Source organism: Bombyx mori, chromosome 12, assembly GCF_030269925.1.
Source record: "Bombyx mori chromosome 12, ASM3026992v2".
Taxonomy (NCBI): domain Eukaryota; kingdom Metazoa; phylum Arthropoda; class Insecta; order Lepidoptera; family Bombycidae; genus Bombyx; species Bombyx mori.
In genome coordinates, this window is record NC_085118.1 from 3,088,943 (window position 1) to 3,116,831 (window position 27,889).

At 39.1% G+C, this 27,889-nt stretch overlaps 3 protein-coding genes across 3 annotated transcripts in view; all 3 read right to left on the bottom strand.

Moving 5' to 3' along the window:
- Positions 1-12,662, bottom strand: part of LOC101740648 (START domain-containing protein 10) — a 61,845-nt gene extending 49,183 nt beyond the window's left edge. The window contains exon 1 of the mRNA XM_012693133.4: positions 11,372-12,662. Within this exon, the coding sequence (XP_012548587.1) occupies positions 11,372-11,542 (171 nt within the window). The 5' untranslated portion in view covers positions 11,543-12,662. The remainder of the gene's footprint in view (positions 1-11,371) is intronic.
- A 602-nt stretch (positions 12,663-13,264) lies between these two features.
- Lzm (lysozyme) lies at positions 13,265-17,419 on the bottom strand (the record flags this gene model as incomplete). Its single annotated transcript, NM_001043983.1, is given in 3 exon segments — positions 13,265-14,227; positions 15,060-15,215; positions 17,277-17,419. Coding segments are annotated over 3 exon segments (414 nt in total). The 3' UTR covers positions 13,265-14,096.
- A 6,928-nt stretch (positions 17,420-24,347) lies between these two features.
- LOC119629295 (uncharacterized) lies at positions 24,348-27,518 on the bottom strand. Its single transcript, XM_038014624.2, has 2 exons — positions 26,927-27,518; positions 24,348-26,681 (listed from the first exon to the last, which is right to left on the bottom strand). Exon 2 carries the CDS (start codon positions 26,679-26,681, stop codon positions 24,543-24,545), a length of 2,139 nt encoding a protein of 712 aa, XP_037870552.1. The 5' UTR covers positions 26,927-27,518; the 3' UTR covers positions 24,348-24,542.
- Positions 27,519-27,889: the final 371 nt, after the last annotated feature.

Below are 27,889 nucleotides of genomic sequence, written 5' to 3' on the forward strand. Positions count from 1 at the left end.
ACGTATGGAAACTTATACGCTCCTTACGGAGGTAAGAAGAGAGGGCCCTATGGTCGTCGGGTGTTTGAACCTTAATTTGAATGCCGTTCGCGAGGTTACGGGCATTCGTGAAATTTATATTTTTGGCCTTAAGGGCCAGGCAAACTCGATCCCAAGCTGCCTTCTCCTGAAGGATAACCGGGGGAGGGGTCTGGGTTTTATTTTGTGCCACCGGACGCGGCGACGGAGTGGCACGGGCTGGGGGCGCAACGGGAGTCTGAGGGCGGGGGCGCGACGCGTTCACGGCTTTGCTAATTTTAGCGGCCGCGGGAGCTCGAGACTCCGCGGCACGCTTCTTACCCTTCTGTACCAGGGTGAATCCATCCGTCGATGAGGCGGGGGCGAGGTCGACCTCCATGTCCGAGTCAGAGTCGGAGCACGAGGAGGCGGGTGCAAGCGACCTACGAGCAAGTGTAGGTGTTTTAGAGGGCGCGACGGAGGCCGCGGATGATCGCTCCGCTGAAACGATGGTCACGGCGGACGACGCAGCAGCTTTTCTCGCCAGTATAGGCGACACGGGAGCGGCAGGCACGACAGAGGCTGCGGTGCTCAATGCAGAAGCTCTGCACGCAGGTACAGGCGACGCAGGAGCAGCGAGCGCGGCGGAGTCCTCGAGAGGGCTCGCAGTGTGATTGGCCTTGAAGGCCAAAAACTCCGAGGCGAGCTGTGGGTGGCGAAGTCGGAGGAATTCAGCGAATACAGCGTCCATGATCGCTGAGTACCCAGGTGGGGCGGCCCCGGGTCTTGAAAACACTCGCCTTGCGGCGAGGCCCCAACTTCTCGGACCTGAGCGGTTCTATTGAACACAGGTGGCAATGCGGCGCGATTACTACAGGACAAAGAAAAAGCACAACAAAACAGAAATTACGAAAAGAAACAAAACAAATAAATACTTGCAGGAAACCACTTTGTCGGCAGATGTACCACGAACACAGAAACAACAAAAGGAAACAAAACAAATAAAAACTTCCAGAAAGAGCACTTAGTCGGCAGATGTACCACAAACACAGGCCGCGCGAACAATGGCCGGGCTAACAAAAGCCGGGCGAACAAAGACCGGGCGATCGAGTGGACGATGAGCACGTCCGCACGTGACGGGTGCCTCTATCGGAATGAATGTCGAGGTGATGTGTGATGTTAAGATGTCTATGGCTTCAGCGGTATCCTGAGGAGACGGGGTAGAGTCCGGGTTAAACGGGAGCGATGGTGGATCAGATTCAGCCAGGCTGATGCCCAGCGTGTGCCAATCCACCACAGTCCTCGTGACGGGAACGGAATCGGGAGCGCGACCGAGCTTCATAACGACGGGACGGTGGTCTGAATCTAACTCTGAAACTACTTCGATCGAGTGTAAGCGCAGAGTTACGTTTTTTAATAACGCTATGTCGAGTATATCCGGGCGATGCGCGATATTTAGCGGGTAGTGAGTCGGGGTTAACGGAGCGACGATATCGAAGGCGAGATCATCGACTAACGCGTCAAGCCGCCTGCCATTCGGGGTTGTGGTGTGTGAGTTCCACCTGATGTGTTTACAATTTAGGTCGCCCGCCAGAATAACAGAGCTCCCCATGCCGAGCAGCGCCTCGATATCACTGCTTAGAACGATCTTATCCGGTGGAAGATAAACGAACGCGATAACGATCGGCGCGTGTCCCGTCAGTGAGATTCGGCACACTGATGCTTCGATATTAGCGAGCGCGGGAGGATCGAGCGGGACGCAATGCAGGGCTCTTCTATAGTAAATGACGGTACCACCACCACGGGCAGAGAGCCTGTCGTTCCTGACCATGTTATAGTTCGCGATTTTAGGGTCACGGCGCGCGGGCTTAAGTAGGGTCTCCTGCACTAAAAAGATATCAATTTGATGGTCACGCAAAAAGTCAGAAACCTGATCACGTTGATTTGCGAGACCGTAAGCGTTAAAAAATCCTATCGTCACGGATAGGGGCTTTATTCTACTTATATACGCCATTGATTACCGGCGGAGTGAGGGGAGGACGTACGTATTTAATGACGCGTATACGTCGGCGTATTCCTGCACAACGGCGATAAAGTGTTGTGCAGTGGAGGCAGCGCGAATGGCGTCGCCCAAAGCGTTAACGCGCTCAAAGTTGATCGACTGAAAGAAGTCGATCGCTAAAGCGAGATTTTCGGATGCGGTCGGAGGGCAAGTCGCGGGAGAGGGACGAGTCGCGGGGGCAGGACGAATCGCGGAGGAGGGAGTTGTAGCCGTGTTCGTGTACGGCAGCGGTTTCGCCCAGGCCGAGACACTGGGCACCGCCGCCGGAACGAACGCTGGCTTAGCCTGCGACGCAGAGGGTGCCGAGGCTTTGATGTCTGGGCCGGAAGCTCGGAGGCGGTTTTGGCGGGCGACGCGGCGATTTATTTTCGGGGCTCGGGGGCATCCGCGGTAATTTGCGGGGTGACCCTGTGTTCGACACAGGACGCAGCTAGGCGGTTCCGTCGCGGTTTTTTGATCGCGAGTGCATAGGGCCGTGGCGTGATCGCCTAAACATTTGACGCATCGGGGGCGCGCGTGACAGTTACGGGAAGAGTGCCCATACAATTGACAGTTATGGCACTGGCTAGGAGTGCCTTTTTTATGGGGGGCTTCGACAGCGATACCAGAGAGCCTACAGACGGTCTGTGTGTTAAAGATTTTCTTACCCTCGGGGGTAGGCTGGAGAGCGACTAGAACCATATTATATGGCTCCCTACCGCGACCGGTGTGCATACGGTGCACAGAATTCACTGGTAGGCCTTGTTCTAACAGGTCGGCTTTTACGAGCTCTACATCTAACTCTTTAGGGATTCCGCGTATTACAACGCGGAGTTCGCGCTCCTCCTGAAGCGTATAAGTGTGGAAGCTTATACGCTCGTTACGGAGGTAAGAGGTGAGGGCCCTATGGTCATCAGATGAATGCACCTTTATTTGGATGCCGTTCGCGAGGTTACGGGCATTCGTGAAATTGATATTTTTGGCCTTAAGGGCCAGGGAAACTCGATCCCAAGCTGCCTTCTCTTGAAGGATTACCGGAGGAGGGGACTGGGTTTTATTTTGTGCCACCGGACGCGGCGACGGACTGGCACGGGCTGGAGGCGCAACGGGAGTCTGGGGGCGGGGGCGCGACGCGTTCGCGGCTTTGCTAATTTTAGCGGCCGCGGGAGCTCGAGACTCCGCGGCACGCTTCTTACCCTTTTGTACCAGGGTAAATCCATCCGTCGATGAGGCGGGGGCGAGGTCGACCTCCATCTCCGAGTCAGAGTCGGAGGACGAGGAGGCGGGCGCCGGTGACCTACGAGCAGGTGTTTTGGAGGACGCGACGGAGGCCGCAGATGATCGCACAGCTGGAACAGTGGCCACGGCGGACGACGCAGCAGTTTTACTCGCCAGTATAGGCGACGCGGGAACGGCAGGCACGACGGAGGTTGCGGTGCTCGATGTAGAAGCTTTGCACGCAGGTACAGGCGACGCAGGAGCAGCGAGCACGGCGGAGTCTTCGAGAGAGCTCGCAGTGTGATTGGCCTTGAAAGCCAGAAACTCTGAGGCGAGCTGTGGATGACGAAGTCGGAGGAATTCCGCGAACACAGCGTCCATGATCGCTGAGTGCCCAGGTGGGGCGGCCCCGGGTCTTGAAGACACTCGCCTTGCGGCGAGGCCCCAACTTCTCGGACCTGAGCGGTTTTATTGAACACAGGTGGCGATGCGGCACGATTACTACAGGACAAAGAAAAAACACAACAAAACGGAAATAACAAAAAGAAACAAAACAATTAAACACTTCCAGGAAAGCAGTTTGTCGGCAGATGTACCACGAACACAGAAATAACGAAAGGAAACAAAACAAATAAAAACTTCCAGGAAAAAAACACTTGGTCGGCAGATGTACCACGAACACAGGCCGCGCGAACAATGGCCGGGCTAACAAAAGCCGGGCGAACAAAGGCCGGGCGATCGAGTGGTCGATGGGCACGTCCGCACGTGACGGGTGCCTCTATCGGAATGACGTGTAGATGTCACTATCCTACCTAGCTTTGCTACGAAGCTTTCATACATTTCATTTTAGCAATAGGAAGCAGCTCGCATCGCTGATGTCCACATATGTCCACATGTAAATACTTAAAATTAGGAGGGCCGTATGTTGATCTGCCTACAATGGCAATTAAAAAAGAAAATTTTGAGAGACGAGACCGATCATTAGGTTTAGGTTAGACTAGCTCGGTCATGTCATAGTGAAGCCAGAATAGCACCTTCAAACTGCTGTCATATGTAGGTACGCATAAAAAAAAGTTAATTTAACCTTATATACACTATTTGTTATATCTGTAACTCGCAAAAACCAAAGGAAATAATATATGTATGGCTAAGTTCATAATATGATTGCGCGTCACGGCGCGTCACCGCGCGGTGGAAGCGTTCACATGATAGAATATGTACGCGCGAGAGTCTGGCATTTTTTTGAATTACCTACTTTAGGATGTCAGTTGTATCTCTTGATTTTTAATATGATTGCGTTGAAAACTATTTAAAATCGACAGTCGTCTTCGCTTGGTACTCATTTTTCTTTGATCTATGCGTCTGTCCGTCTCAAGCCGCTCGGATCAGCTGAACAGGTAGATACAGTTTTGCAGAACCTGTACCGCGCGGTACAAGAACTCGGGCGCGTGTCGCAGCGCACCGCGCGGTACCGCGAGGCAGCGCGCGATTATGTGAACAGTAAACACTGCTTAGATTGATCTTGTACCGAGCGGTGAGCAGTTCCACGCGGTCATGTGAACTTAGCCTCCATGTAAAGAAAAACCTTTTTTATGTAATTTTTATATATAACTTTTTTAGTATTTAAAAAAAAGGATTTTTCTTATATAGATTGACTGAGCTCTCTGTCATAGAGAAAAAAGACGAGTTCCGTTTTATTTAATTCAAGAATACTGTGTAAAATAATTTGTAGAAAATGAAGGTTTTAAATAATATTTTCTTATAGTTACTTTGGTATAACGCTAAATTTACCCGCACTTAATTTACGTAGAAAGTGAAAATACATTTTAAATATAGAATGTTATGGAGCTATTTAAATCCCCTATTTTGAAACATTCTTTATTGGTGCTCCACTTGTATTGGTCTTACCGTGATGTTATATTATAGCCTTCCTCAATAAATGGGCTATCTAACACTGAAAGATTTTTTTCAAATCGAACCAGTAGTTCCTGAGATTATCGCGTTCAAACAAACAAACTCTTTAGCTTTATATTCTAAAATTCAGTCTTATCAAATTAAATTATACGTATTTGCAATGATATTTTATATGTAAAAAAGATCATTGCGTATTTGTCAATATTTTAAATTCAGTCATTCAATTAATGGAGCCCTCAAATGAAAAGAGCATTTACTCGTGAAAGGCACCGATATCTATTACGCCACTTCGTCACATTGTTTAATCGTTCAAAGCGTACCGCTCGCTATGAAATTTGTAATCAGTCTATTGGAAAAAAAAAACGTGCCCTTTCCCTTCTTTACAAGAGTTCGACACTCTGATATCTCGAAAGAAAAATTATTACCTTTACTTTGATGTCTGTGAAAATTTCAAAGGATTTCCTTTTTGTATCTCTACCAGGACGGTTTTGTGAATATTGTGACATCCTATACACATACTCATACTTTGTGTATTATTAGTGTCATTTTATTTCGGCTGTCTATTCTACGAATAAATAATAAGTCCACAACAACTCACCTAAATCTGTCGCATCGGACGCGACAAACGCACACGCAAACAGAAAACAAAGAACCAACATCGTAAGCTATTCACAAAACGGTGATTAGCGGTAATAGGAACAATTATCACTGTTTTATTTATTATTAACGACCTATGTCGCTATTTGGTTTTATATTTATTCGTAGTGTCTATTAGATTTGCTTAAAAGAGCAGAGATGACAGTCTCAGATGAAATAGGAGCGAACGTAGCATCAGAGATATGCGCGAAAATGTCTCCGCTGCTCATTTCTGATGCTACGAATGACTTTCCGGTTTTAAGGTAGCACAGTCGTTGTTACAGTTTAACTGAGATTATTATCTCAAGATCAGTGTGCTTAGTGCGAGTTTTTCAACTGCTCGGTCGCATAAAAATTAGAAGTCGTCGTGGCCCAAAGTATAAGACGTCCGGTGCATTCGTATCTAGCGATGGACCGGTGTTCGAATCCCGCAAGCGGGTACCAATTTTTCTGATGAAATACGTACTTAACAAATGTTCACGATTGACTTCCACGGTAAAGGAATAGCATCGTGTAACAAAAATCAAACCCGCAAAATTATAATTTGGTTATTCACCGGTGGTAGGACTTCTTGTGAGTCCGCAAGGGTAGGTACCACCGTCCTGCCTATTTCTGCCGTGAAGCAGTAATGCGTTTCGGTTTGAAGGGTGGGGCAGTCGTTGTAACTATACTGAGACCTTCGAACTTATATCTCAAGGTGGGTGAAGCATTTACGTTGTAGATGTCTATGGGCTCCAGTAACTACTTAACACCAAATGGCTGTGAGCTCGTCCCCATCTAAGCAATAAAAAAAAAACTCAATTCTGTATAGACTTGGTACATCGCTCCTAGCAACAAACATAGGCAATCATTCCAACTAAATACTTTTTTTTAACGAGGTCCCCGCGCTTAAGGCGCCCTCGGTGTATGTGAGACTTGACGATCGACAGATGTTGGGAGCAGACCGCGGGCCCAAGGATGCTTTAAGGCCCTACCGCATTAATCGACTCCCCTGCACTCTTACAAACTTCATACAAATTTGAGTTAACTTTAACGCGTTCGAGAAGTTAAAAAAACTCGCACTAAGCATACAGAGGCGGCGTCGTGTGGTCGTGACTATTGGCTTTAGCTACAACATGCCGTATACGTCTAAAATAGTTAAAGCTTACCAACACCACATTTCGTGGACTTCATAAAGGCGTACTTCCAACTACAGACTAATACTACTACATTATCTTCCATCTACGTAAACTAATAAAAAAGGCCGCAAAATTATTTGGTTTCTTGGTACGTAAGCGAAGTTTCCGGAACCCTCGTAAGCCCTTTGAAGGTAGGATAATACCTATAGGGCATTGGAGGTCTATAGGGGATTAAATATTGTGAACACGTAAATAAACCCTTCTACCGAACATCAAAGCCGCTGTAGCCAGTGAACTATAAACCCTAAACGGATAAAAATAAATGTGTGAATCCTCCAACAGCCCAGCTCCCTGAGGAAAGAAATCGTTTTATATCTAGAATATAAGGGTCTGCTTTCTTATTAGTCGCTAGAATTTAGTTAATTGGAGGCAATAAAATGTAAATAGTGAGCTATGACAGTTCCGTAACTAGATCTTTGTTATTAGGGAGGGAGTTTATCTAAAATTAATGGCCTCTACGAATGAACTCGAGTGAAAATTAATGTCGACAATTTCCGAACAACGAACTTAAGTAATCAATTAATGAGATTTATTGAGCACGATAATTAACTTACAAAAGATACGCATTATTTAAAAACGAATTTAGGATTAATTCAAACGTCTTTTACGATTTAATCACGCTTTTTTTTACTATCTTTTATAATTTCCATTAAAGTTTTCGGTAATGTTTTCCGCTTCGTTTCGTACTCTTCTCGTCCTAATCCTCATCCTTACTGGTGGTAGGACCTCTTGTGAGTCCGCGCGGGTAGGTACCACCACCCTGCCTATTTCTGCCATGAAGCAGTAATGCGTTTCGGTTTGAAGGGTGGGGCAGCCGTTGTAACTATACTTGAGACCTTAGAACTTTCTCAAGGTGGGTGGCGCATTTACGTTGTAGATGTCTATGGGCTCCAGTAACCACTTAACACCAGGTGGGCTGTGAGCTCGTCCAACCATCTAATAATAATAATAATAAAAAATAATAAAAATCTTCAAGCACCGATCACCGCCTTCGTCAAACTCGTCGACTACGACGAAGAGCTAGACGAGCGAATATTATTCGTTCTAGAGACACGACCCACTGAGTTTCTCGCCGGATCTTCTCAGTGGGTCGCGATTCCGATCCGGTGGTAGATTCTGTGAAGCGCTGCTGTTTCTAAGGTCGGTGTTAGCACACTCTCTCAGATTGAGCCTCATGAGCTCACCTATCAGTCACAGCGTAGCTGAAATAGCCCATTAGACTTCCAGCGAATACATAGGGAAAAAATCACCCTAACTTCACCAATGATACGATTATCGTAATCTTGGAAAATTAGTACGAAATAATCGTTTGAAACAATTAGAAATTAAAGAACGATATTTGTATTTGGTGATATTTATTAAATGTATAGATACAGACGTAAACATCTTGGGAGTACAGAATAACTTCTCTCACACATTTTAATATCTATATATTAATACGTGAAGCAAAAACTTTGTACCCTTTTTACGAAAATTGCGCGGACGGAGGAGTATGAAATTTCCCACACTTATAGAGAATATAGAGAAGGAGTGCATGCAGAATTCTAATATTTAAAAAAAAATATGCATTAATAATATAATACATATTTAATAAATAAAAACAATACACACACTACCGTGTATTTGACACGCACACACTTATACTCTTTGTTTATTCTCAAACTTTTGTTATTGCTTAAAGTCATGGTCAAATTGAGAATAGGTTAATATTTTTTATCTGTAATACTATTTGTCTATAGTTTAGTCTTGCCGAAATCTGTGAAGAAGTATAAAAGTCTGACAATAGAACCATAATAATGTTCATAGTTATAATTTCAATTAATTATAGTCCAATTTCGACTACTGCGGGACCACTAGTATACATAAATATGTATGTACATATGTACATAGTTGAAAATTTAACTGAATTATTGACTTGTTGAAAGGAGATTCCTTAGATCTTTGTAGATTGTCTTTGTATTGTTTTCTGTTTATAATATATATATTCTAACTAAAATTCTAACATAGTTCAGAGCGCTTCGATCCCAAAGGTGTTATCGACTCACTAGCATATTATCATAAAAAAAACTTATCAGATCCACGCAACCACTTCGCAATGTATGAATCACCAGTATGACAATTAACATGTTAATCCACCAAGGCCAAATTTAATGTAAAAAGGGCACCCATTTTATTACACGGTTATATTTAAGCTTTTGTGAATAATTCCACCGCCATATTTCACTTTAACATAGAATTATTGCCCTTTAATTTCAACTTAATTGTACCTATGTATATACAATATGGCAACACACATACTACATCCATATTAAGCTAGTAAAAGCGTGCTAAATTTGTTTTAATCTTTTTTTTTATAATCCTATTTTAAAAAGATCAAAAGTACATATAATAATAAAGCTAAGACAATGCCACCAGAGGAAATTTTAACTCGACAAAGAGGTCGACGTGTAACCTAACCCATGCATCAGCCCACTGAGTTTCTCGCCGGATCTTCTCAGCGGGTCGCGATTCCGATCCGGTAGTAGATTCATTCGCGAAGCAATTGCTCTTGAGTTGTTAGGTCCCGTTCGGAGGCGCTGGGGCAATTGTTAGCAAATCCCACCCCTCCTGGCTGAGCCTTTGCTTGCCCACCTGTCCTGGTGAAACTGAAAAGGCCTCCGGGCCACCAGTAATCTTTCAATCATAAAAAAAAGGAAATCATTTTTATTTAATTGCACCTTCAAAACCTTTTTTGATTAATTTAGTATATTTATTACAATATATATTATAGTATCTTAAATAAGTAAGTAATAAGATTCTTAGGTAAGTAAGTTCTTAGGTAAGGGTAAGTAATAAGATTCTTAATGTTGGTAAAAATAATATACATTTTGATTTTAGTTCCTAGACAATTCGTGAGAACAGGACTGTCCGCAGCCTGAAGGGCTCTCTTCTTCATGTAGTCAAATGGAAGTAGCTGGTATTGGAAGCCCTAGCTCACTAGTGGCAGTAGTACTCCGCGAGAAATCGGACCTGTACTTTATAAAGTACAAGCTATAGCCGTCCGCTTCGTTGGACATTTAAAATTAACACTATTATTGCTAACCCCCACAAACATTCTCATTATTAACGCCCCCGCAACTGGTGTAGAGAGTCCAACACTCATATAAATGTTAGCCTATCCATTAAGTACATGTATTTTCTACATGGATACCAAGTTTCAAGTCAATCGGATGCACGGTTCAGTAGTTATAATGGAACATCCATAAAAACCACTGTAGATTTATATATTAGTATAGATAAATGCCTGTCAAGTCAAGCTTGAAGTAACGCTTTGGGAAGAGCCCCAACAACTTACAACGTGTTTTGGACAATATGTCTACAACTCTAAAAACATAATATCGTAGACTAGATTATGCATTACTGCACACCAAAAGTAGTAGATTCCAAACATTACAATGATGATCCGAAAGTATAAAAGTAAGTCTTATCGCTCATACCATTTTAATCCAGTTAGCCGCTGAGTCAAATAATGTTGTGCAGACGAATTAGACAGATCGCGGTTCTATTTTTTGTAAATTTTAATTGGGAGCTAATTTAAAAAAATATAACATATATTCAACAAGATATTCCCTCAATTTCATATATTATAAGTCATTATTATTTTCTTATTCAGATCTTGATAATATTTAAATAGGACATAAAGAGATACACTAGTTTTAAATTTAAGAAAATCATCAAAATCGTTTTTCCTTGAAAAAGCTTTGAGAACAAAAAATACTAGCAAAATAAGAATCTTTTGAAATAGGTTAAAAAATAGTTTTAAATTTATTACATTACCTTCGAGTGCTGCATATTGAAAATGACATAAAATCGATTGACGGCATTATATGAAATATATTATTGAGCATGTTAAATATGCACATATTATAATGAATACCGATTTACGTGAAGTATTCTTTTTCTGAACATTTTTAATATATTAGTGAGAACTACCTATATGTATAGCGTATGTAAAATTAATTGAGAATTTTATTAAATTACTAGCTGACCCGGCAGACTTCGTAGTGCCTCAATCGATAAATAAAAGACTTCAACTTCTGTATAAAATAAACTTAAAACAAACAAAAGGAATCCGTCCGACAGGGGACACATCGAAGAAAAAACAAAATTGCTATTTTTATTTAATTCCGAGCATTTTACATATTTATTTACCTTTAAACCTTCTCTGGACTTTCACAAATAATTCAAGACCAAAATTAGCCAAATCGTTCTAGCCGTTCTCGAGTTTTAGCGAGACTTACGAACAGCTATTCATTTTTATATATATCTATGAATTATTTACGCCGGTAATATAATATAGATAATAAATAAGCGTCAGGCGTTCCTCGTTACGAGAACACAAACATACCTTGACGGTTCTGAGCGCGCCGTGGGCCGCATCCTCCACCCAGACCTTGACGCCGTCGCGCTCGTACTCGAGGGTCCAGCCGCGGTCCGAAGCCAGCAGACTCTTCAGGGTTTCGAAGTCGGAGTCGTCGGCCACGCGGGCTTCACCGCGCGCCCATCCCGCGGCGCCCATTCGAGCCCGTACATCACCGAGTGACTACCTCTCGCAACTGTTCCGTGGGGGCTAGTCGATTTACACGCATGCGCATAATCGTGACGCCGCCATCTTATATTAATCTCAGGATACACGGGAAGAAATTGAATTTATTTTTCACAGCTCCTTCCTTTAGTTCAAACAATTTCACGGTATACTAACATTGTCTTTTACATGAGAATAAGTAAGGAACCATCGAATATTTTTGATTTCTTCTTTGATTCTTTATCTGCGACTTTATTTTTGATTGAGTGTTAATCATAAATCAATATTTTTTTAAATTATCGAGATGTAATTATGATATTTACCTACATAAAAATAAACATTTTCTATTTTACAAATTTAGTTTAACATCTATTAATACTTCGCACCATAAAATAAGTGCAATAGTGACAAATTCCATAGAGAGAATATAGTGTAGACAAACGCTTATAGAAAACACAACCAATCAAAAGCCTTTGTCAGTTTTTTAATTACTTTCTTTTGGTATGATAAATTGTTTATAAATTTTACGTACGGCGAGGTGATCATTTTGCTTCAAAAACATTAAATTGTGGGCTTTAATGGCTTTTATATCGATTTTCAGGATCGCGAATGTACAAGAGGATTTTTCACGTTAAACAAAAACGGACAAGTGCGAAGCCCGTAATACGCTTAATAAATCCTTTTGTTTTCGAAATAATCGTGGCTGGCTTATGGGTCTATTCCAACTACGCTCAGACGGGTAGGGGGAGATCACGGGTGTCAACCTTTTTTTATTTTTTCGGACCGGTGGCCGGTGGTTTTGAAGTCGTTGTGGCCTAAAGGATAAGACGTCCGGTGCATTCGTATGTAGCGATGCACCGGTGTTCGAATCCCGCAGGCAGCTACAATTTTTTCTGATCAATTATGTGCTTAACAAATGTTCACGATTGACTTCTACGGTGAAGGAATAACATCGTGTAATAAAAATTGAAACCAGCAGCATTATAATTTGGGTAATTAGGACGTCTTGTGAGTCCGCACGGGTGATTTATGCCGTGAAACAGTAATGCGTTTCAGCTTGAAGCGTTGAATACTTTCGAACTCATATCTCGAGGTTGGTGGCAGCATTTACGTTGTGATGAGCTCAGGTAACCACTTCTAAGCCACTTCTAATAAAAAAAAAGATTCTGCGAAGCACTACTCTGACTAGGGCTAGTGTTAGCAAGTTCTCTCAGGTTGACACCCGTGAAAATCTGCAGATCGTCAAGTCCCACATACCCCGCGCGCCCCCTAGGCGCGGGTACCTCGTAGGTTTTTTATTTTTTATTTTTATTGCTTAGATGGATGGACGAGCTCACAGCCGAGAGAAACTCAGTCGGCTATGTCTATGGACTAGGTTGCAGGTCGATCTCTGAGATGAAGCTCTTTCGCCTAATACAAGATACTTGGATACGGGGATACTTGAAGTAGTATCTGGTATTCGAATTATATATGAACTAAAACATGAAAGGCTGATGATGGAAAAATGAAAGATGATGATGAAATGATTATTATCCATAGGAATCTTAAGGAAGCTTGAAAGATTATCTTAAGAAAAAAAACTATGTATATTCTATTAAATAAAAGTTTATTATTATATTAAAAGTAACATATTTCATCTTAAATCAAAATAATTACAATTTACTGTGCAATAGATGTCTTAACCGAATAGATCACAAATAGCTATGATTGTAGTTAGGTACCAAATGAAATAACAAAAAATTAAAATCAACCTAATTATCACATTTTACCAAATAACAATTTAATTAGCAGACTTTCATTAATAAATTCGTTCGCGGCTTCAATTCAATTAAAAGTTCTGGCTTATTTTAGCCACACAATTTTCCAATTGACAAAAAGGATCGTCAGAAAACAAATTAACTCAACAATCACACACTAAAATGATTTTAGGCTACTTCAATTAATCAGGTTCACATTAGCGTCGGTACCAGCTAGAACATCGAGAAACGTCCGTGTGTTTTCATGAAGACGAATTCAATCTGGCACGGTAGTGTTTATGTGAAGAAACTCATTACGATCAAAAATCTATTTGGCCTTGCATTATCTTTACGAAATATCACCTTTTATTTTGAAGGTATCTTCTTACAGCATTAAAAAGGAAAAAAACAGCTTCATGTCAATCAGTTCGAATAGATCAATGTTTTCCAATTAAATCGATCGAGGTAGCTTCAAAAAAAAATCATTCTGAGAAGTGTTTGTTTATTTATGTCTAAAATGTTAAATGAATTGAATGATAGCCCCACATTTTTGTCGAAGCAATTGCGCTCCAGATTTGAATACGCAATCTGTACGCTTAGTGCGAGTTTTCTAACTTTCTCGATAACGCAAAAGTTAACCTAAATTTATATAGAGTGAGAATGTTTACCTACGCGTGCCGCTAGGGACGCTGTTCCAACTGCATACACATTAAACTTTTACGCTATCGGGAACGTTAAAAAACTCGCACTAAGCACACAGTTCTGTTTCGAGGAGACCGAATCGAAAGTCTAGCTGAAGCTCACAGTGGAATTTAGCAGCTGCTAATATCAGGCAGAGAGCCCTGGCAGTGGTTCTTCCAACCGTACCAGGCATCGAAGCGGTGACGTTTGTAAATTTTCTTAGCGCATTTCGCTGCCTTAGTGATGTCGTCAGTCAGGAGGTCTGAAAAAAACAAACGTTCATTCCGGTATTAAATTTTTTCCGTAATTACTAGTACTTCAAAAAATATTATTTCCGAGAACAAGTTTCAAAAAAGGGTACTATGTCCAGCAAAAGTGCATGAACAATTCCAAAGCGAAATCCTATAACGCGAGAATCGGCGCCATCTATGTGTTCGAAGTGTATTTAACAGCGCCATCTAGTAAATTTTTTGCGGACACCTTACAATACCGTCACCACAAGGGCCCTGAAACTGCGATACTTTAAGACAAATATTTTTTGTATGGAAACCAGCGACATCTTGTAGCAGATGCCCCTAAGCTTATATTTTGTATAACTAAACACAGAAAATAAAAAAAATATAAATCATACAAATCATTATTTGTTATAGAAAAAATGATTAAATTTTATCAATCTGTGGTTTCTGGAAATGTACAAAATAGTATAGGTACATAATATGTTACTGCCATGTACAGGACGAATGAGGAACTAATCGAAGCGAATCCAACTAGTGGCCGACACCCGTAAACATTTTTGTTGAGTATAATTAACTTTTAAACATTGTGAAAATATAATATATTGACAATAACTGTTTTGTACATAAATGATAGGCAGTAACCATATTCGATGCGCAAAAAAAATATATTTCTAGGTCTATTAAAATCATTTCAATCCTACAGCTACTAGCTAGATTATACTACAGCTAGATTCGTTAAAATAAATTTTGTTTTCAGATATTTCAACTTTAAATTAGTCTACTGTAAAGTTCACGCATTGTCGCTTAGTCACGTTTGCCTTTCAAGCGTCGATATGGATTTGCATATGAAACACTTACCGGAGCACTTAACGTTGCAGTCTTTGCCTGGACTGGCGCCTTTGCTGCACCAGTACCGGTCGTTGATCTGGAACAATCCGTAGTCCTTCGAGCCGTTACGGTTCGTGTTCGTCTTGGATGTGTCACGGCTGCTCTCGTGCTCGACCAGACATACCCCTGTTTAAAAATGTGGTTATATTTATTGATAAACAACGTGACATTTATTCTATCAATACCAGCGGTAGGGGAACCGAGGTAAATTACCCCAAATGGGGTAAAATGAAATTTTGGGGTGTAAAAATGAAACTTTTGTGAGTAAAAAGTATATATTGAAGTGAAACTTCTTTAGAATCGTTGTGATTTCGAACACGATGAAACGAAATGAAAAGAAAGGATTTTTTTTTTTTTTTTTCAAAATTATTATGGGTACTACAATATGGAAGATGCTAAAAAGAAGCGATTCCGTTATTTTTTATTCTTCGCCATGGGGTAATATCAACTTACACAAAAATATTTTGAGGTAATACATAATTAAAAAAGTTCCTCGACCGCTGATCTATACCAATATTAAAAAGCTGAAGAGTTTGTTCCTTTGAACGCGATAATCTCAGGAACTACTAGTTCGATTTGAAAAATTATTTCAGTGTTAGATAGCTCATTTATCGAGGAAGGCTATAGGCTATATAACATCACGCTAAGACCAATACAAGCGGAGCACCAATAAAGAATGTTTCAAAATCGGGTTATGCCAAAGTAACTATTCCACGCAGACGAAGTCGCAGGCAAAAGCTAGTACTAATATATAAATCTACAGTGGTTTTCACGGATGTTCCGTTATAACTACTGAACCATGCATCCGATTGACTTGAAACTTGGTATCCATGTAGAAAATACATGTACTTAATGGATAGGCTATTATTTAAGCTAATATTTAATTTAAGTAAGGATTCCCTAATAATAATGACAATAAATAATAACGTTAATTTGAAATGCCCAGCGAAGTGGGCGAGTACGGCTAGTTTTACATAAAACCGATTGGGTTGTATCGCTTGTACGTGACTATGTTAATGTAAATTTCATTGTTAAAAATTACATGGTTTTTAATATGGTAATAAAATAATCATGTTCACGAATCGTTGTTTTTTTAGTTATCTAAGACAAAAATCAATGGTAAAAATATTTCGGCCGTGTCTAATTTTTGCATTAGTCCAGTACTAAACGTAAATCCACTGCCGAGTGATCTATCGACTCGACACGGGAATGCCAATTAATGCATCATGAAAAAAAAGTGGTTCAAAATAGAATCTTAAACTAGTGCTATAAGAACCGAAACATAAAATTCATGCCTCAAAGTGCGTGGCACAATTTACGTTGTTGATGTCTATAGGCTCCAATAAGCACCGTGGCTAGTAGGTGAGCTCACGGGGCTCAAACCTGATGACGATGCTAACACGAACCCTAGCAAGAGCAGTGCTTCGCAGAATCTACCACCGGATCGGAAACGCGACCCACTGAGAAGATCCAGCGAGAAACTCAGTGGGCTGTGTCTGAGAGTTAATTTACTCGTCGAGCCCTTCGTCGCAAGCGACGGGTTCGACGAGAACGGTGACCGGACTGGCTACCAGAGGTCCAAATAGTACAAGCGTATTATCTAAATATTCGCTTTATTCATCAACTAAGAACTTAGACTTATGGCCGTTGTTATAGATCTTTAAATAGATAGCGCTAAGTTAATTTACCTATTTTGAAGTGTAAAATTTTGTCGCACAGCTCTATTTACTTCGACTTTTAACGAGAATACAATATAATATTTAATAAAGCATAGTTACAAAGCTTCACCTAATTATTTATTTCATAAAATATTAAGTTCTTTTTTTTATGCAGCGTATTTAATTATTTTTGGTATTTAAAATTAAAATAAAAATTAATGCTAAAATAATATTTTTTATGCATATTGTTACATAAACATCGCAAAAATGGAATAGCCGAAATTTTATCAAGTGTACAAAAAAAATGCTTTATTGTTTCATTAATTACTTTTTTATCAAGTTGTACTAATTAAATTGGATGAGATTTAATAAACTTATTCGTAAGACTTAATTCAAATATTTCCAATACTTCGCTCCGAATTTTTTCTATTTAAAAAAATACAACGGAAAACTTTATACCTTCTTTAAAAACAAACAAAAATATCACAATTTGAATATGAACAAAACGTATTTGAATCTGGTTACTCACAGTTCCTCATGAGATTTTCTTCGAAGCCATGTTTCCTCAGCTCATGCACGAGACCGCATCTCGTGAACGTTTTGGCTTCAGAACCAACGCAGAGGACAACCAAAGCGAAAATAATTAACTTCTGCATTTCGATCGTATCTTTCGAGTTACAGTAACTGAATGATGCTTTAACGCGTCTTCACGTCTTTATATACCCACGTAACAATTGCTAAGAATATTTAATTTTATCCTGGTTGTTTGTTTGCAATCGTTCAGCGTAAGAGGGGAATCCTACATATCGTATCACCGTAACGGGTCAAGAAATCGTGACGATACGAACGATTGTGAAGTATTATAAGCATCAAGCGAACAATAAACATTAATAATTTAGCTGCAAAATTAAAATATATAAAAATATATATATAAATTAATTGCTGTTCTTTAGTCTCGCTAAAACTCGAGAACGGCTGGACCGATTTGCCTAATTTTGGTCTTAATTATTTGTGGAAGTCCAGAGAAGGTTTAAAAGGTAGATAAATATGAAAATGCTCAGAATTAAATAAAAAAAACAATTTTGTTTTTCCTTTGATGTGTGCCCCAAAAGTTTAGGTCTTTTATTTATCAATTGAGGCATTCGTAGTCTGCCGGGTCAGCTAGTTATGAATAAAATTAGGTACAGTTTGGTTAATATGTGTGTGAGAAACTAATACATTAACACAGCAATGGATTTTCACAACGATTTCTGTGCTCTGCGTGTGTTCTTGATGCGTTTGTAAATTTTTTCGATACGAGTTGCAGAGTGACTGTCATAAGTTCACTGACCTCACGTAGGAATTTTAAGATTAAGCACATATGAATTCTCGTTTTCTAATAAATATACCTACGTATTGATGTTTCTATTTCCAACAGAGAAAAAAAATAGTTTTGTTGAAATGTACTTATTTAATTTAAGTACAAGCAGATAAGTGTTTTAAATATATTATGTTTTAAAAACTGTTCTCCGACAACTATCTAGAAACCACTCTTGTATACCTATTTCCGCAGCAAAGCGCTGAGTTAATTTGAAATTAATTGATGAGTTAATTTGAAATTAATTGATGAGTTAATTTGAGTTAAATATATTTCCATTTAGACTTTGGATCAATGTCCTGAGATAGCCAGCAATATACGCGTTAAGAACTTAACAAGAATATACACTATTAAATTCACTTGTAAGTAAGTACTTATGTGCGTATGAATAAATATAGCAGAATTGTTCATTTATATTTTCAGCCCCCTCTAACTGTTGTTTTATTTTGAAACGTGCTAGTTCTGTGTAACTTTGAAGGCTTGATGAGCTGTAGGATGGATATAATGACTAGACTACTTGTAAACTCATCCTGTTTGGACTCATTGTTTTTCTTACTGTGTCACGAATACTTTTTTGATGGGTAGACGAGCCTCCTTGTCTTAAGTGGTCCCCAGAGCCCGTAGAAATCAAAAAGTAAATGCTGCCACCCACCTTGAGATCTGAGTCTCAGTTGCATGTTAAATGATTGTCCCACAGTTCAAACCAGAAGGCATAATTGCTTCGCCGTAGAAAAATAGTCGTAAGATAGTTGTATCAACACGCTACACACTATCACATACAACACGGTCTACTGCTTGTAAATACCATCACAGTATGTTGGCAGCGCTTCAGATATCACTGCTGCGCGTTCTTCGGGAGTAGACGAGATGCTGATATTCCACGTTGACCACACTTATTACTCATAAAACGTCTTTTTTGGATTTTAACAAATACATATTTTTTATTATTTTAGATCGAAGTTTTAGGTGCTAGCAAGTAGATTCTGTAATTAGTGCCGGTAAGGTGGACTTTTAGACTGTCTGCCTATTATCGCAAGTAAAAAAGGGTAGGTACTCAGTTATCCATTGTCTACTTTTACTGTTAACCGTAGGAATATAAGGCAAGAAAAAACAGAATTTAGACGGGACTACAAACTAACATCACTAATATGTATGAGTCATTGGTTCGTTAAACAAAGAAACGGGGAATTACAACCAAGATGGTTGACAGCTATTCGTGTATATTACATACATAAGGAAAGTTTGTTTTGAATTTAAAATTATAGCGGCAACCCTAAAGTACCATATATCTATTTATACTTAAAATAATTTTAAGATACATCATTACCATTATTATTCCATTAAGACCCTGGATTTTACTTTAAGTTATTATTTGATAGTACCGATTTTGGTGTTACTATATATAGAGCGAAATCTCTTAATGTAAAAATCAGTTGACATTACTTTTTTCTAGTCGGACACGCCTGAATTTGTTAGCTCTTGACTTATGAACAGATGAGTTATATTGGGCCATTAATAGGCACTGCGATGCAGTATTAGATACAAGTATTGAAACTTTGTTTAGTTTATTAACAAAACTTTCAACATGCAAATTATTCGTGAACAAATCTCTGGTTTGTTTTCATTGAACACTCTCCTCGTAAAACGTTATCAATATCTCGAAGAACACGCCAAGATTCAACAAACAAACAAACAGTTACGAAGAATTAGTAAAAAACCAAAATCGTTAATAAACACTTAAAATGATGCCACAGACATTTTAATTCTTTATTAACTTTGATAGGCGCTGTTAAGAATGTTGTCCCCGATAACACACAAACATTGTAAGCACTAAATTAAGATAACAGAAATGTTTAGCGCTGAAATCATATTGGGATGAAGGAAAATATACCATAAAAATATAGCCTGCTTGAAAACTACGGTTTACAGCAAGTGGAATGGCAATAACGGCCGTCTGGTGTAGTGGTAAGTGACATGGTCACTACACAAGGGGGTCGCGGGTTCGAATCCCGCCAAGGGAAAATATTTGTATGATAAATATAAATGTCTTTTCCAGGGTTATGGATGTCTTTTAAATATATGTATGTGTATAATAAAAATCTTACATTTATACCCGTTATCTGGTACCTGTAACACAATTAAAAAAAAAAAACCTTCTTGAAAATTTTACTTTAATTAAATTCACAATATAAACACATAGGCCAATTTATTTATACAATACTATTTTTAGTTTTGTAATTGCCGCTACCCACTTTGAGACATCAAGTAAATTGTTTAATGAAACGTGAATACGGTCGATGTAGGCATGATTACAATAATATTTTTTAGTACCAAATTTTATTTGTTCATCATATAATAATTTTAATAATTTTATTATGTTAGTCGTATTTTTTTTCTTTTCATGATTGTGGGAGTACTGGTAGCCCGGAAGCCTTTCCAGTTTCACCAGGACATGTGGGCGAGTAAAGGCTCATCCAGGGGTGGGATTTGATAACAGCTACCCGAGCGCCTGCTAAGGAGACCTAACAACTCAAGAGTAGCTGCTTCGCGAATGAATCTACTACGGGATCGGAATCGCGACCCGCTGAGAAGATCCGGCGAGAAACTTAGCGGGCTGATGCATGGATTAAGTTGCGCGTCGAACTCTTTAAAATACAATCGTCCCGATGACAATTAAAATATCACCAATAACCCAATAAATGATAATAATATCCAATAAATAATAAAAAGCAGAAAGTATCACGTTGATTTATTTTAACCTCGGTTAAGATATTTTATCGAAATTAAACCTTTCTTTATCGTAAAAAGGTTATCTGCTGTTATGTCATTTAGGTTGTTGACGTAATAATGATTGCCAATAATAAAAACGCCGCAATATTGATTGTTTTATTGGCTATTTACACAGCATAGATGATACGCTTAATCTAATATATAAAATTCTCGTGTCACAGTTTTCGTTGCCATACTCCTCCGAAACGGCTTGACCGATTTTGATGAAATTTTTTGTGCTTATCCGGTATCTATGAGAATCGGCCAACATCTATTTTTCATCCCCCTAAATGTTAGGGGTAGTCCACCCCTAAATTTTTTTATTTATTTTGTAGACAAAATTTTTAATTTCTATTTTTTTATGATACAACATACAAAAATACATACAATCCTCAATGTTCACCCTTCTACGATCAACCCTTATTTTTTATTTGCTAATTAAAAACTTTAAATTTTTTTCGCGAGAATTTTGTTTTTATTATGTCATGACGTAGAATAAAAAAAATCATATTACTCTGAAATTTTCACCCCTCTACGATCAACCCCTATTTTTTATTTGTTAATTATAAACTTTAATTTTTTTGGCAAGATTTTCATTTTTATTTTTATTTTGTCATGAATTAAAATAAAAAATCTGATGTTACTCTCAATTTTTCATCCCTCTATGATCAACCCCTATTTTTTGTTAATTATAAACTTTAATTTTTTTGGCAAGTTTTTTATTTAGTTTTATCATGACTTAAAATAAAATAAAACATATTACTCTCAATTTTCACTCTTATACGATCAACCCCTATTTTTCCATCCGCAATAAGGTTGCAAGATGGCAATCAAATATTATAATTGTAGTACGATAAATTCTTATTCAGAGTTTATAATTTCAAGTTCCTTTAATTATGATTTTTTTTAAATTGAATTTGATCTCCCGCGCTCGCCGGTCGACTACTGATCAACTATCAATCGATCAGCTATCCCCACCAGGTGTCACCACTGATCCAGCAAACATCACGTAGTAGGGATGGGGACGAAGCCGCTCTCCTGTCTTACTTACTCACATACATCATAGATTATACACTTAATATATTTGAGAGCTATACAATACTATACATTTTTCAGCCATGTTTTGTTGGTTTTATTTGTGTATCAATAGTATGTTCAGTAGGTCTGAGAATCGGCTACTATCTATTTTTCATACCCCTAAGTGAAAAGGGTTGTCCACCCCAAACATTTATTTTTTATTTTAATTTTTTGGATATATTTTTTTGTTTATAATGAGGTATTATGTGGTTAAATGAGGTTTTTATTTCTACAGTAGAATTTCCCTAGAAATCTTATTTAAGGCAACACAACGTTTGCCGGGTCAGCTAGTACATATATAAGATTTAAAGGTGTATCTAGCCAATGTAGCAATCATTAATAGAGATAATAAATACACTTAAGAATCATTACTCTAGGGCAGGGGTCGGAAAGTCGCGGCTGGCTAACCGCATAATACGGTTCTCCCCCGAAATGCTTAGTTCAGTCACGAAAATAATACTTATTATCTTGCCTTGTAAGAGACTAGTAAATATTTTTGCGCACACAAGCTTATAAAAATATATGCAAAAGAAAATGGCTCTGAATAAATTTTTTTTTTTTTTTTTTTTTTTTTTATTGCTTAGATGTGTGGACGAGCTCACAGCCCACCTGGTGTTAAGTGGTTACTGGAGCCCATAGACATCTACAACGTAAATGCGCCACACACCTTGAGATATAGTTCTAAGGTCTCAGTATAGTCACAACGGCTGCCCCACCCTTCAAACCGAAACGCATTACTGCTTCACGGCAGAAATAGGCGGGGCGGTGGTACCTACCCGTGCGGACTCACAAGAGGTCCTACCACCAGTAAATTTCAATTGTTTTCTATATATTTGACTCTATTAGTGGACAAGGTTGCCAACTACTGCCCTAGTGCCTTCTAGTCAGAATGTGGTCAAAATGGAATAATGTCGGAATGGAATGGAATAGTTTTAATGGTGGTAGGACCTGTTGTGACTCCGCACGAGTAGGTATCACCACCCTGCCCATTTTCTGTCGTAAAGCAGTAATGCGTTTCGGCTGGAAGGGTGGGGCAGCCGTTGTAACTATACTTGAGACCTTAGAACTTATATCTCAACGTGGGTGGCCGCATTTATGTTGTAGATATCTACGGGCTCCGGTAACCACTTCTTACTGATATACCTACCGCCACTGCTGTTATTAGAGTCGGTGCTTGAATAAAATATAATGTAGCGACTAACTACTTGTGAGAAGGGAGGGTTGCGAGGGTGCTACCTGACGGGGGTGGCGAAGCTTAACACCGGGTGGGCCGTGAGCTCGTTCACCCACCTACGCAATAAAAAAATATGGAATAGGTATAAATATAACAGGTTCGTTGAAAATGCCGAGGCCAGTGCCCTCTAACACCGCCGTGCCCACACCCTGTATAGATAAAGATGCCTCTAATAAAATTACGTATTTAGCAGTTAGCATAAAACGCTCAGCTTTTTACCATCTCCCGACCTTTGACACAACTTTAGATTTTTTTCCTGTTATAAATCTGCTAGCAATGCAGACTATAAGCAGATAAGCCGATCCAATAAACGGGCATTCAGTCACTCGCCTTATGTTAATATCTCTACAAATAACAGTCAATATTTAGAGGTAAAATCTTTGATCCAGTTCAAGGATTGCATGCCGCTTGAGTGTCTTTTTTGGATTCCTTGGATATGGTTGTGTGCCAATTGCTTTTAATGATTATTAGTTCGCGTCTGTGTCTGATACAAATCAGATAAATTACATCTCTAGCTGTAGCTATGCAGAGTCGATGAACTTCATTATAGATGGAATTCGTCTTTAGTATAGCATTTTGAACGTCAGAACGTCAATGATAGAATTACAAACGCAACCCTATAGGTAATCCTCCTATCCCGATAATAGGGTTGTCCCGTAGACCAGGAGTTTGTTTTCTACGGATAATTTAGACATTATACCTAAAACCCAGTACGGTTCTCTGAATCACAACTGGAATTTATCATTTTGTGGCTTTAATGTGGGATGCATGCCTAAGTACTTAGCTGATTTACAGTTTCGCCTGAAAAAATCACTGGAAGGCGTTCCCTGTCCGAGAGTGAAGTCTTAAGATAAATTGATTTTAAATTATTCTAAATTAAAGCAAAATATAGAAGTTTTAGTTGGTCAATGTACTCGTAGTGAATTCATTTTAAGTGATACCTACAACAATTAGTGTTTATAAATAAATGAAGAAAGATATTATTTTTTAATCAGATAAACAGTCTTATAACTTTTATTGCATTTAATACTTCTTATTTCCTTTTAGCTTACTCAAGTTTGCATAATCTCATTGTACAGGTAGGGGAAGTCCGGGCAAAGTGGACACCTTAACGTTTGATGGGCTATAGGAAGAAAACCAATAGGCATATAAATAAAAGAAAATTTCATTGAGAATCAACATTTATTAAAGTTTTTAATATAATCAACAAAAATTGCTTAATAGCAGTTCTTTAATTTTAATTGTCAATAATATTGCAACACATGCCGGTATCCACTTTGCCCCATAGGTCGGGTAAAGTGGATAAGACGATAGGGCAAAGTGAACACAAATAGGTACTTAGCCTAGTTTTAAATTACCTAATCCGTGCAGATATCACAAAAGAATAAGCCTATTCCTCCATAAGCCGTGCATTTTTCGTGACTCCATTGCTTACATTTATCACACTGAATCCAATCCTCAACTGGTTTTTTATTTATTTCTATATAGTTCTCCCCGCAATAATAGCATACACACTGTTCTTCCTCGTTTTCCTTATCACTGCTTTTATCTTTAACAATTATATTTTTGGTCGTTTTAGTATTTTTCTTTGTCGCAGTCTTTGGTTTAGCATTTAAATCTATATTCATATTTTTCATTGCTTTGACATTAATTTTTATAAATTTTTCTTTTTGTTCTCGCTTCACCGGCGTGCTTGTTAACACCTCAGACTTTTGAACCTTTCTTTTACGTGTACCCACAGAAACGCGTGGCATCGGAAGCGGTCTTATGTCTTTAGGACTGAAATATGCTGAAGCCCGAGCCGTAGATGATTCCAGGTCCATAATAATTTCATCATCGTTGCCTTTAAATTGACCCTCTTTTATATCTATACTGTCTTGAGTCAGATCTGCACCTTGATTCATATCTTCAGTGGACATTGCTTCTTGTGGTTTAGACAATTTTTGAGTATTATCAGCTACAGCCGTTACTACAACAGCATTGCATGTAAGGGGATCTTTGTCGGGTAATTTATCCAAAATTGAAGGCGATGTATCTCGAGAATGTATTTGATTCATATTGGACACTGATACTATACCCATGATACTATTTTCCACTGCAGCTTCAACTTCTACATTCACATTGTCAATAAATTTTCTTCCAATCTGTTCCAGTGGTTCTACATCAATTTGCAGTGACTGACTTTGGAGCCCTGATGTAGAAGGCTTTTCGATGTCAATCGTAATTTCAACATTTTGACTGTTTGAGTCTATAAAAGTCTCCTGTTGGTTAGCGGTATTACGGTCTGTCATTGTAATAGAAGATGGTGCATAATCTTCTTCTCCCCATATATCTTTATTTGTTGGCCAGATACCGGTTGATTGAAAGCCTTTGATAGCATTGTTAGGAGTAGCAGATTTCAGATAAGCTGGACTGAACAGTTTGGCTACATCGTATTGGTTGATTATCCTACCTGGATGAGCCTTTTGAAATCTATTGATTTCTTGCTCGAAGAATATTTTAAATGGACCATATACAGCCACGTCCAGAGGTTGAAGTTTGTTTGAGGTGTGCGGTGGCAAAGACAAAATGATGACATTATTTTCAGTTGCGTACTGTAAAGCTGGGTAGTATTTATGGCTTTCATGGTTGTCCAGAAGTAAAATAACTTTTTTGTCTTTTGTCGGACGTACGTGGCCGACGAAAAATTTAAGCCAATCCAAAAATATTTCTCCATTTATCCATCCCGAAGCTGAACAACTTCCTCGAGTCTCTGGAGGAGAACCATCCAAAAGGCGATCTTGCATCCTTTTACGTGCAAATATCATAAACGGTGGAACGAATGATCCAGAAGCGTTGCAGCAACACACGACTGTCGTAGTTTGTCCACGTTCAGTGCTGGAAATGACTCCAACTTGCCTCTTACCTTTAACTGAAAGAACCTTGGGTGGTTTATTTGTCGAGGTCTGAATGCCAGTTTCATCTATATTATAGATTCTAGTACCATCAATTTGACACTTCTCAATTTGTTCACTTAACAGTTTATAGAACCTTTCTACTTGAGGACGATTGAAGCCTTTAACTCTGCCAATTGTGGTTGCTTCTGGAATTCTTAGTGTAATTTGTGGATTTCTTCTAATAAATCCTGCTAGCCAATCATCACCAGCTTTTTTATTTTTGTCCCAACTAGGCGGATAAGTGACATTATTGCGTTTCGCGTATTCAAAAACTAATGTTTTAAAATCTTCTCGGGTTAGCCCATAAAAAACACTATCCATTTCATACAAATACGTTCGAAGATCTCCCTCTTGACCATCGTTGAAAACTTTACGAAAACGACCAAGCTGAGCCGTCGAACTACCTTTTTTCCAATGCCTATAGAGAGTGGCGTAAGGTAGACCATACTTTTTTGCGGTCGTTTTGACAGGAATGCCAGAATTGCAGTCTGCTATTGCAAGCATCATACTGTCCTCACTCCATTGGGCTTGATTAGTCTTCCTCTTGTATTTATATACCATCTAAAAATAATAATAATTGAACGCCTAGTAAAGTCATCGAGGGCAAAGCGAATACCGTATCCACTTTACCCGTGATCACTTTGCCTTAAACCTATTTATTTCATTCAACCTAACCTAAAACCAAATGAAGTGACGACAAAGTAACAAAACTCTCAGAATTTATACTTGAAAATATGCACTTAGAGGACATAATCGTACCAAACAATATGGTTATCTTTTATATGAGTTATTAAAGTATTACGTACCTTGAAAAGTAATAAGAAAACTTCAATATTTGGTTTTTTCGATTTTTATCTCGAACGCGACGCGACCTTCCGCTACCTCTGTTTGCCCACGAATGCGGACCGGCGGGGGAGTGTAATGGCGCGAGGAGCGCGTGTTCCGACATGTTCTTGACAAGAAATAAAGCGTATTCACTTTGCCTGGCCTATCCACTATGCCCGGACTTCCCCTACCTACAACAGAAAAATGTCGCAAATGTTATCAGTATGGACGTGAATGACAGATTACAGAGATTCGATAGAAAAGTTAATCGGTCCTAGATCCTGTTACTTTCTTATTCAGAAGACAATAGCATACATAGGGATTTATTTATACCAGACGTAATCAAACCTCCATCTTATCGTAGTATTCCCGATGATACGTTGAAAAATCTTGGCATAAACTTTAACATTTATAATGTTAAGTGACATGGTATGTTAAAAATCCACCCTTGTTCTCCTTTAGTGTGCTTTGAAAATTTATATTATTTATCAAAAATCTGTAAATAAATTAACAACCGTTAAAAATCAGTGCAACCGAGCACAGAAATAAGTGGTTTCCGTAAAACGAAATCAATAATATAAAGTAGCTGTGGTAAGTCAGTGTGATGTGTGACTCGTAATGAGTTTTTTTTTTTCCCAACGTAAGCTGATAGCCTTGAGAGGCTGTGTCAGCGTAACCGGGCGATTAGGTGAGCTCACGGGGCTCAAGCCGGGAGTGTTGCTAACACTGGCCTTAGCTAGAGCCGTGCTTTGCAGAATTTACCACCGGATCGGAAACGCGACCCACTGAGAAGATCCGGCGAGAAACTCAGTGGACTGGTGACTGGGTTAATTTACTCGCCGAGCCCTTCGTCGGAAACGACAGGTTCGGCGAGGTCTTCTCTTATAACACAGTAGAAACGTTCCTACAAAGTCCCGTATTGTGCGAAGCCGCGTCATATGAGA